This window comes from Lipotes vexillifer, unplaced genomic scaffold (assembly GCF_000442215.2).
Source record: "Lipotes vexillifer unplaced genomic scaffold, Lipotes_vexillifer_v1.1 scaffold778, whole genome shotgun sequence".
NCBI lineage: Eukaryota > Metazoa > Chordata > Mammalia > Artiodactyla > Lipotidae > Lipotes > Lipotes vexillifer.
Genome location: NW_006774127.1, coordinates 1208014 through 1219860, shown reverse-complemented (window position 1 = coordinate 1219860; position 11847 = coordinate 1208014). Strand labels below are relative to the sequence as shown.

General features: G+C 46.3%; 1 protein-coding gene across 1 annotated transcript in view; it reads right to left on the bottom strand.

The window, feature by feature from the left end:
- The window catches only part of MYO10 (myosin X), a 223371-nt gene extending 212166 nt beyond the window's left edge, over positions 1–11205 (bottom strand). The window contains exon 1 of the mRNA XM_007448889.1: positions 10755–11205. Coding sequence (XP_007448951.1) covers positions 10755–10775 — 21 coding nt within the window. The 5' untranslated portion in view covers positions 10776–11205. The remainder of the gene's footprint in view (positions 1–10754) is intronic.
- Between the last annotated feature and the right edge of the window lie 642 nt (positions 11206–11847).

The window sequence follows — 11847 nt, the reverse complement described above, 5'->3', positions numbered from 1 at the left end:
GCGGCTGGGCCCGTGAGCCATGGCCGCTGAGCCTGCGCGTCCGGAGCCTGCGCGTCCGGAGCCTGCGCTCCGCAACGGGAGAGGCCGCAACACTGAGAGACCCGCGTACCGCAAAAAGAAAAAAAAAAAAAAAAAAGAAAGAGGGCACCCTTGCCCACCTCTGAAAATCTGAGGCTGAAAGCTACGGGAGGGCTGTATATACCCTTTGGCCCTTAGTGCACATCATTAAAAGAACAAAATGTGGGCAGAGATAAACAGAAGCAAACCTGTACTAAATGGCAGTGGTATATAAAAGGTGGAGTGTTATTTTCACCCAGAATTCAACACTTCTCTTTCAAAGTCCATGGAAAGATCTCCCAGGGGTAATTAATAGAAATAATAAGCCTTACAGTCACACACAGACACAGACACACAGACACACACGCGCGCACACACACACACCCGTCAACAGTGTTGTACGTTACCTAAATCCCTACAGTTAGAACCATCACCACGTAACTGTTGTAGCCCAGGGTTAACTCACAAGGATACTTACAATGCAAAGGAATAAGAATTAAAAGAAAAATCCATACAAACGATTCCCCAAACAAATGGCCAATGGCTCCCCAGGCGGTATACAGCAAGGCTCCTTGTGTAGGCTTTGGCCTTAAATGAACATCAGGTACCCGGCACAGGGATTTCTGGGGGTCAGATGCGAATCAACACCCCGCTTGTAATTAACTGAGAAGAATGCCTCCCTCCTCCACTCTGGTTCAGAGAAGAACCTAACAAGTGGACACAGAAATCTAGTATTATGTGTTTCCTCTGTGAAACAATGCATGTCATTAAGACTCCAATAAGAAGTTACAAAATCCCTGCTACCATAAATACATCATGACAGGGTGTCTCAGCTGTGCCTGCTGTAATCTGCACCGACACCTCTCAGAAAACTTTTTGCTGCTAAATAGTCTAAGTAAAAATGTGCGAACCCTTTGAACAAACAGCCCCACTCCTGGAAAATTTTATTCTCGAGAAATAATCAGAGAAGTCTGCAATGACCTGGGTACGACAATGTATGTGTCCTGTTTTCTATAATAGCAAACACCTAGAAACACCTATAATGGACACATAAATAGGGATACATGTCCAGGAAGAATGCAGGGCCACTCAGACCAGTGCACTGTGCATCACAAAGAAAAAAGAAGGTAAACAAACAGAAGTTCCTCAAATAAAGAGTAAATCATGGTCTTTGGTGGAAAATGATCTTATATTAATTTTGAACTTGCAGTAGCAGCAACTATTTGATATAAGCTATTGCTTACTATTAATATTAGCAAAAGCTTCCAAAACCCCCAAAAGACCCAATTTGGCCACTTCACTTTAAAAAAATGTGCTTTTAAAAATTTTAGAGAAAAATTTCTTCAAACAGGAACTACATGTGAAACAGGCAACAAAATTGGTATTTTAAGAAAATATAAGGCAATAAAAACATTTGCATGACGAGGAAGAAAAAGATTCACACATTTTTATATGTAGACTATTTTCTGGCTGAGATGCATTAAGGTTTAGTCTCATCTGAAAACAGATTTTTAACAAATTAACTTCTGTTTTCAGTTTTCTTTATAATATACACAGGATTGAAAAGTCTGAGGAATATTTTAAGAAACAGTGGAAATTCACAATATTAATGATATGACTTATACAATAAAATTAAAATATTTTGTGCTTCCTGCAGTATCCATAACCTATCACACGTAATCTTATTCCTTTTTTTTTAACCTAAATATTGCTGTATGAATTTTGTTGACAATGCCAATAACTACTGGCTGCCTTAGCAAAGCATCCCCAAACCGAAATTAATTAAAGAACCACAATGGGGGCTTCCCTGGTGGCGCAGTGGTTGAGAATCTGCCTGCTAATGCAGGGAACACGGGTTCGAGCCCTGGTCTGGGAAGATCCCACATGCCACGGAGCAACTGGGCCCGTGAGCCACAACTACTGAGCCTGCGCGTCTGGAGCCTGTGCTCCGCAACAAGAGAGGCCGCGAGAGTGAGAGGCCCGTGCACCGCGATGAAGAGTGGCCCCCGCTTGCCACAACTACAGATAGCCCTCGCACAGAAACGAAGACCCAACACAGCCATAAATAAATAAATAAAGCAAACTGTCAACAAGTAAAAATAAACACAATTATTAAAAAAAAAAAAGAAAAGAACCACAATGACTCAAGAAAGGTTTTTTACTTTAGCATTACTGTCAGTAACACATAAATTATTGTGAAAAACTTGACTGTAACCATATAATGAGTGATTCTGCTGAAATATGGGCAAGAAAAGTAGACCTATGGAAAATTTACTATGGAGTATATGTCTATTATGCACGCAGACATCACTGGTCCATCAACAGGACACCCACACATGTGCAACTATAATTATCTTCATTCAGCTTTCACAGTCTGACTTTGGGCAATAAAACCCATAGCTTTAGACATTTTTCGATTGTGTCCTAATGAAGGTATATTTATCAAGGTAGGAGAATAGAAGACATTTATTTACCAGTTTGGAAGCTTGATTTATAACTTAAATATTTTACAGATGTGATATGGGGCTTGCATTTGTACTCCTGTCCCCGGCCCTGAAAATCACAGGGGCCGTCTGTATACATGCAAGATCCTTGCCATTTAAAGCTTTTCTCAAGTAACTCCTTTAAATTTATTTATTTTATTTTTGGTTGCGTTGGGTTTTGGTTGCGTTGGGTCTTCGTTGCTGCGCGCAGGCTTTCTCTAGTTCTGGCATGCAGGCTTCTCCTTGCGGTGGCTTCTCTTATTGCAGGACACGGGCACGCGAGCTCAGTAGTTGTGGCTCGCAGGTTCAGTAGTTGTGGCTCATGGGCTTAGCTGCTCCGCAGCACATGGGCCCTTCCCAGACCAGGGCTCGAACCCGTGTCCCCTGTAGTGGAAGGCGGATTCTTAACCACTGCGCCACCAGGGAAGCCCTCTCAAGCAACTCTTAAGTGAAAAACATTACAGGTGCGCTTTCACAGAAACAGATACAGAGGCAAAGAAAGCATATACCACAAAACATTAAGAGTAGGACAGAAAGTTTTTGTCCTTTGCTTATGGCATTTTCTAAATTTTCTAAACTTAGCACATACCCTTTGCAGGATTAAGGAAAGAAAAAAATGTAAGAATGACATGGAAAAGTAATATTGTAAATCTATGTTTATCAAAGCTTTTGTTTTTAAGCAAGAACACTCCTAATTCTACATATATTCCTAGCAACCCAATTTAAGTACCTGTGAAGCTGATAAAACCAAAAATCAATGGTAGCCACACACATGAGCATGAAGTCTACCAGAAAAACTTTTAAATAGACTTTTAACACACAAAGTAGATAGCATGAACACAGACTCTACCCAGAGGTAAGTCCACTTCTCTCCACAATGTACATCACTGTCAATGGATACTGCTTACATGTTATTAACTGACCCCAAAAAATGACACTTAAAAGAATTATGGGGTTCTTTGGGGACCCAGTATTAGGTAAGAGGCCAAGTGAAAAAGCTACTTTCTATTCCAACGTCCAAATCTCATTTTACCTTGCCCTTTAATCACTGACAGGTAATAAAGATAAACATCCCTACCACAAAATACAAAAATTCAACATTGCCTACCTTTTCTAATATAAATCTCTCTCTCTTTTTTTTAATTACCACAATTTTAAATGCCTTTCTACAGAGGCAATTTTCATCCTGAAGCGTAGATATTGAAGCTGGGGAGAAGACAGAACTGTGAAATGCCTAACTGCCATCTGGTCCTCCCCTGCTCTGGCTGTGCTTCAAGAGATGTGGCATGGCTTTGCCACAAGAACTCTAACACTTTTTCCTGTAACTGGCAGAGTCAGATGATGTGATGTCATGTGACACGAGGGGCTAGATTTAAACTGGGGACTCAAGTTTCATATATTAAGCCCGGCGGACACATTTTCCAAACAGCTTTTAGTGAGGTATCAAAATGTTTTATTCAAGGAATGCTCTATGAGAAATGTTCTGCTCTCCTGTCAAAGATCACTTCACCCACAAGCATTAATAAGCTAACAAGTGAAACAACGGATATAGAGAAACTCTGGGAAGGCGGCCAGAATCTTTAATCGAAAGAGAAGATTCCATCAGAAAACCTCCAAGAGGAATACTCTGATAACTGAGACTTAGAATAGGGAGAAAAGTGAGTCCTATCCTTTCTTTTAATATAATAAATACTTCTCAAAAATCTAGTTTTCTAAGTGCCTTATTACCTAAATCTCCCTACCATCCTCTTGAGGTTGGGGCCGGCAGCTTTAGAAACCACATCTTACAAGGAAACAGAAGGTAATTGTCTTTCCTAAGTAAAAGGCAGAGCAAATAAAAATTGGAGGCATGTTCAAAAGCTGGTGAACATTTTCCTGCTGGGTTTGCAGTGTTTCTGGGGCGTGGGCCATTTGTTTTCCCAAACCCCCGTGCAGTTTTCAACTCAAAAATCATCCACTAACTGACTAAGGTCTTAAGCACTTCATCAAAGAAACAGTGATGCAAGCATAAGACAAATGTCACCAACAGGAGAGGAAAGCATGGCAGTGAAGAGCACAGACCCTCTGGAGACATCCTGTGTGGGTTCAAAGCCTCCATCACTTTCTAACTGTGTGACCTTGGGCCAGTTATTTAACCTCTCTCTGCCTCACTTTGCTCATCGATGGAGCCTTACTCATAGGGTTGTTAAATTAATTAATTACTGAATGGAAAGTGCTCAGAAACATGCCTTGCACACAATAAGCACTCGATAAACAGCAAACCTATTTTTTACTGTCTTCAAAGAACTGTAAAATGCTTCATAATCAAGGGAAAAAGTTAGAAGCATCTCCCCTCCCACCATAAAAAAAATCTGTACTTGAGAGGAAAATAACAGCTACACAAGGATAGAATCCCATCCTTAAGGACCTTTGAGTGCAAACGAGGTGATAAAACTTATAAATCGGATTATTTAACCTCTCAAGACTCTGTCTGTCCATCTGAGAAGGAAAAACAAAATAAGTAAAGCCTCTAGCTAAAAGGGGTAAATTCCTAACACAACCAGGACAGAAAAAAGTAGAGTCAAGTTCATAGGAAAGAGAGGAGTGACCATGAACTAGACTTGTGGGGGATGGTTTCAAAAAGGAGCTAGACAGGACATCCGATCAGCGGAGAGAAGGGCACATGCGAAGGTATGGAGGAGGGCTGGTAATAGACCCTCTGGAATAGAATTCACATGCGGGGAAAGAATAAAGAGAGGTGCAAGATCAGAAGGCCTTGGAAACCGGACTAAGAACGTGAGCTTGACTTTATAAGCAATCTAGACATGCTTTAGACAGAATTCTGGAAAATCAGCCAGAAGTGTATTGGTCAAAAGGGAGAAAATTAATAAGTGCAATCTAGCACCAGAAATGATACTGGCAACAGCTCGAAGACCAAGATTTCCCTGCACCATAGAGTACTGGGATTTCAGTCACCATCAAAGGCCACTCGTTCTTAATTTCTAAGTTACTCTAACCTTTTATTATTACTCACTTAGCAGGTGCCAAGAGCTTTGTAAGTCTTATCTCGAATTCTAATAACTATGCAAGGTCAACACTATTATGCTCACTTACAGACAGAGAAAGGAAGCCCAGGAAGGTCAGATAACCTGGCTGAGAGCCCATAAGTGTGGAGGGTACAGCCAGCCTCTCAGAGGCCACATCTCTTCTACTCTTAGGGAGGAGGCTCTCAATCAGCCTAGGGGCGTTCAGGCCCAGGGAAGTGTGGCCCAGCTTCCTGTAGACTTCACTGGCTGCTCCTGCCTGAGCGTGCCCTGCAAATCAATGACCTGAGACTATAAGTCCCCTGCACACGGACCTTCAAGTTGTGAACTTTCAATGATGTGAATGTGTGTTCCATCAATGTTAGGCGTGAGTGAAACTGCAGCTTGCCCTCCATCTCCTACTGTTGACGATCCTTCAGCTCTACTGTCTCCCACCTCCTCTCCCTCCTCCAGTCAGTAACTCTTCTTGCCTGTTCACCCGATGCGAGCCCTGGATGTCAGCTGTTGTACTGTACTACTGTACTTTTCAAGGTGCTGTACTGTAAGATTAAACATGTTTTCTTTATTTTTTGTGTTTGTTTTTTATGTATTATTTGTGTGAAAAGTATTATAAACCTATTACAGTACAGTCCTATGGAGCCAATTGTGTTAGTTGGGTACCTAGGCTAACTTTGTTGAACTTAAAATTGGACTTAACAAACGTGCTCTGGGAACGGAACTCGTTCGTTATGTAGGGGGCTTACTGAATTACGTAGGTTATTCTGAATGCAAAATTTTGAAACCCATTTATAAGGAGGTACCCTATTTCCCATCACTCCATAGAAGAGCGCATTCAAGGCTTGTGTCCTTAAAGGTGACCTCACTTAAAAGCCAGCAGAGCTGGAAAAACAAACACTCGGCACTCTCCCTGCACAGCTCTGGTTAAACAGTGCTGGCCCTACCCACACTGCTCTGGGCCTGATCTGGGGAGAGGTGAGCGCCCAGAAGACCAGGGCTCCCTGCTCCCAGCGGCTTCCGTGCCTTTGCTGCACCCAACATGGCAGGGCCCAAAAGTGACAACAGGAATCCTTGCGGGGTGTGCAGAAAGGGCAAGGCATTGTGACTGCACTGTGGGAAAAGGGGACACCAGGGAATGTTCTGATGATTCCATTTTATAGTCATCAAAGGGGTGGCCTGCAGGATGTGGTGGGACAAGGAAGTCCTCAGTGCTTGCCTTTTGCCCTTGAGAGATGATTGGGGGGCGGGGGGAGGGGGAGGAAGGAGCTGCCAAAATCAACAGTCTTATTTCTTTTAGCAAGACAAAAAATATCAGTAAGATGTGAAACAAACAAAACACTATAAAAAGGGGAGAAAAATAGGCTCAAGAACTCGTTCCAGCTTAAAAAACTATTTGAACTCCAGGTAACAACCGAAATTAAGACACCACCCCAAATTAAGTGGAAATGAGGAAGGTGTTTCCACTTAACACCTGGAGAGGTGCGTTTGTTCCAGCCCAGGGTGAACCAGGCTGTAAGAAACAGGTACAGCTGGAATGCTTTCCACTAACAATTTAGCACTTAATACATTAATACCTGCTTTATGTTTGTATTTATGTGTTTATGAGTATCTTACTTGTGTGTACTTTACACACTTCTGAAAAATCAAAGTGTTCGTATATGTCCAGTTAATAAGCCTCAAAAGATCTTTTGCTTGAACAGCCATCATGCCATGCCTGTTCCTACAACAAGACAGAGAAGTCCCGCTCGTTTACGTGTCCAGCTGGCATTGACTGGCCCCTCCAGTATTCTAGGCACTGTACCCAGCACTGGGGACTTGGAAACAGCAGCCACTTCAAAACATCAACACGTTTGCACAGCAGTCTTGCCACTTTGCCGGTTGAGCCTTTTCAGTTTGTTTTAAAAATTGCCTCTGGTGGGCTTCCCTGGTGGCACAGTGGTTGAGAGTCCACCTGCCGATGCAGGGGACACGGGTTTGTGCCCCAGTCCGGGAGGATCCCACATGCCGCGGAGCGGCTGGGCCTGTGAGCCACGGCCGCTGAGCCTGCGCGTCCGGAACCTGTGTTCCGCAACGGGAGAGGCCACAACAGTGAGGCCTGCGTAACGCAAAAAAAAAAAAAAAAAAATCGCTTCTGGTTACAGACATACCTAACCTTAGGTTCTTCGTGAAGTAACTTTTTAACAACTTACCTCTAGATGCTGAAAAAGCAAATTTCCGAGAAGTGCGCACACAATTCACTCGAGTGATGTCATAAAGATCTAAGGCCGTGAAGAAACTGAAACTCAGTTGGGGAGTATAGGGCGCTGTTTCTCCAATCCCCGCATACATTTTGAGGTCAGTAGCCATCAGCTGCCGGGCACAAGCCTCACAAGCTTCCAGGTGACCGGCAGTCAGATGTCTGATGCTACGAAAAGTAGGCAAGAAAGCTGTGCCTGCAACACGCACGGGAATTAATTCCACGAGGCAACTGCTTCGTGGGTCTAACTCAGTGGGTCTCAACTGGGAATGATTTTGTCCTCTGTGGCTCATTTGGCAACGTCTGCAGACATTTTGGTTGTCACAACTTGGAGGTGCTAGTAGCATCTAGTGGGTAGAGACCCGGGATGCTGCTTAGCATCCCACTCTACACAGGACAGTTCCCCCACACCAAAGAATTGACTGACCCAGAATGTCAATGGTACCCAGTTTGAGAAACTCTGGTCTAGTTCTAAATAGCAGCTGTGAGTCACAAGGAGCTCCCGTTTCCTTCTTATTTGGCTGTTCACACATAAAGCTAATACATGCGACATCACATTCAATTCTATTTCAATTGCTAACATTAGCTTCAAATTGCTGTCCAACAAGCAATAAGTTATTATCCCTAAGTCACAATGGGAAAAGTTACCAAAGAACAGGACACCACTTCGTGATACAAGAGGCCTTACAATTTTGCCGTCCTTGGAAATATATCGCTTCCACACTTACTCCATAGAGAGATCCATAGAGACAGGATCTATGTTAGGAGTATGTCTTCAACTAATAGCACTGTATAGCCTCTCTGGCCCTGCTGGCTTCCCATTCAAAGTAATTATGGTTAGGGGAGGAACTCTGATTAGAAATTACTACTGACTAGAAATAACTGAATCAGAAGTTAATTTCTGATTAGCAATTAACATTGTAATAGAAATACATCACAAGAGTAAAAGTATAACTTTGAATAACAATGTCCCCCAATACTAAAGTCACCAGCAACAGAGCAAAGAGGCTGTGAGTTCTATAACAACCTCTTCAACCTTGGGCAAGTGACTTAACGTCTTTGGATTAAGATTCTTCACCTAGGAAAGGCAGGGGATGGAGAAGACGACCTCTGAAGGCCTCTTCAATATTATATTAATCATGGATATAAAATCCAACAACTAGGTCTCCTTACACTGAACCAAGGCCTAGTGTCAGGAGAGACAGCACTTCAAAGTCCAATGGGAGGATACCAGGGCAGGAGGTTGCAGCTGCCCCATGTTATCCTGCGGTTCTCCCCACTTCCACTAGGGGGCAGAGTTCTTCCAAAGGGGAGGTCACCGGCCCCCCTGCAGTCTACAGACAGGCTTCATGGAGATGGGGACCCCAACAAATCGAATACAAATTCTACGTCTCATCACATTTCCTAAAGAACTCACAACACAAGAGCAAAACAAAGGCCTCCCTCCCCCCGCCAAAAAAAGTTAAGAATTAGAGTCCCGCAGGCAGAGCCTCAGGTTTTCTTACAGATGAAAGCAATTAAACTAGCCCACTGGTCTTTTATCACTGGTTAACCTGCAACTCCTGCAGAAAGTTCTGGTGCCTTCTTACAGGCATGAAAACGAAGGTCTGTGGATTAGCAAATGCTAGGCTCACAATTATAGGTCTCATGTAAAAATAAAAAAGAAGAAATATGTATTAATGAATGATTAATTCCTTTCCAGTCCACCTCTCACCATGAATGTGGGTATCACCTGTGAGACACCACTTAAAAAAAAAGGGACATTACTATTACACAAGAATATACCACTCTGGCCACTATAAATAGTCATCAGGCTATTTATAGTAAGTGGGCATCCGGAAAGCACAATGACTTGAAATAATAAATCCAGTTAAGTCTGAGAAAGCAAGTAAGCCAACATAGAGGCAAACCCTCACCAATCCAATTTGCTGGAAGGTTCCAAAACTGTCCTGGATTTACAAAACATCCCCTGGCTTTCAATGAAAGTCACATCAGACTCATTAAGCCAACTAAGTTTACTTTGAGCCACTTCAAACCTCAGACTTAAATAGAATTTGTTAAATAAACACAACCAAGAAAGGAAAGGGAGCCAAGAAACCACGGTAACTCCCGATCCCAGAGAAAAGGGTTCTCAAGTCAAGGGTTTCAAGTAACCGTGGTGTCGCGCCCTCAATGACCCTAAAAGGAGCATCAGTTTAATCTTTCAAAAATAACCAATGTTCGCTCTTAACGATTTTCTTTAAATTCGAATTCCAAATCTGCCAGGGACAGTCAGCACAAATACATGATCTTTTGATCTCACCCTCTGGAATGATCTCAGATCCTAGAAGCGCACTTCTTGGTGAGCACTAGAACCTAGACCCCAAAGGTCCGACAGGCCGAGAACATAGTGAACGATTAGACCCTCGTCTCTCCCTTCTCACACTTCATTAAGCGTCTCCTCTGGAAGTGTTTGCACCCCTTTCACAGGAAGCCGGCACGTTTTGCAAAGGAAATTCCAGACCAGACCTTTCTTGGAGAAAGGCAAGTCCCCGATGAACGTTTCATTGGGCTTCCTGCATCCAGGCAGCCGGGCAGGCACATCTCCCCGCCGGGCCCCTCGTCCGCCAGCTCACCTCGCGCGGGTCGCCGCGGGGACACCCGGTGAGCCAGCCACCCCCGCAAAAGGACGCTCACCTTCCCTGCATCCCGGGGCCAAGTGGGAGGGCGGGACAAAATAAATCCCGCCAGGGATTACTCAGCCGGAGACTCCCCGGGGCTTGATTTCTGGCGACTCCCAGAAAGTTTCACCCTCTCGGGCTAAGTGCGCGCGGTAGCGTGTGTGCGCGCGGCGCGGTGAGCACCTCCCTCCCTCCTGGAAGGCCAGGTCCGGGCAGGAAAGGAGCCCGCGCCCGGCTCACGGAAAGCAGCCCGGCCCGGGACGCCGGCGCCCGCCCTCCCGGCCGCGAGCGCACTCACCTCGGGGAAGAAGTTGTCCATTGTTCCCGTGCGCTCCCCAACTCGCCCGAGTCCGGCTCCCAGCTCGCGGAAGTCAGCCCAGCAGAAGGGCCGGGGAAACCATGCGTGTCACAGCGCGACTCCCAGAAACTCGAGACCGCGGGGCTCCCCCGCTGCCATCTCCTTCTCCCCTTCTCGTCTTTCGCACCTTTTGTTTGCCCAAACCCAAGTCTCTAACTCATCCGTCCCAACTGCAGCCTTTGTCTCCTCTTTCTCCAAGTTCCTCACTCCTGGGCGCCGCGCTCGCGAGCGGAGAACAGCTGGTGGCACATTCTTCCCCCCGGCTGGGGGAGGGAGGCGGGGGGCTGCGGAGTGCGCCCCCTCCCTCTGCGCTCCGGCCGGAGGCACTCGGGGCGGGCAGGGGGACAACGGCCACAAAGCGAGCCCGGAATGGCTCTCCCAGCTCGAGCGCCGCCCCGGTGAGTATTCGGGTGCCCGGGCTCACCGGCTCACGGCCACACGGAAACTTGCGGACAGGAGAGCACGGCCCTCCCAGCCCGCTCATCCGGCCCCGCCCACTCGCTCGCCTCGCCCCGCCCCGCCAAGGGCTGAGCCCCGCCCACTCAGCCGGCCCATCCGGCCCCTCCGCCACGCCCCCCTGCAGTAGCCCAGCCCTCAGCCTACCCCTCCCCGCGCTTCCGCAAGGTTCGGCCTCGCACGGCCGGCGCGCCCCGCCCCCATCTTCGCCCAGGCCCCGCCCACTCTGCGCCTCGGGCCGCCGCAGGCTCTGGAGCGGGCGGGGAAGGCGGGGCCCCAGCGGCTCCCAGCTCCCTCCCCGCCTCCCCACCTAGGTGCGGGCGGGGAGTTGACTCTTCCCTCTGGTGAGAAAGACCAAATAGTCACCAAGGAGGAGGGGTTGGGGGATTTGTGTGTGTGTGTGTGTGTGTGTGTGCCTTTGATCTTTAGCACGCCCTGGAACCGGCTCAACGCGGATCTCATTAATGCAGCTCGGCAGATGAGCTACCCCGGGGACGGAAGCGCGGTCCGTGGAGCTGCCCCGGCTGCTGGGCCAGATCAAAGCGGAGAAGGGAGGCTAATCAGAATTTCTGGAAGC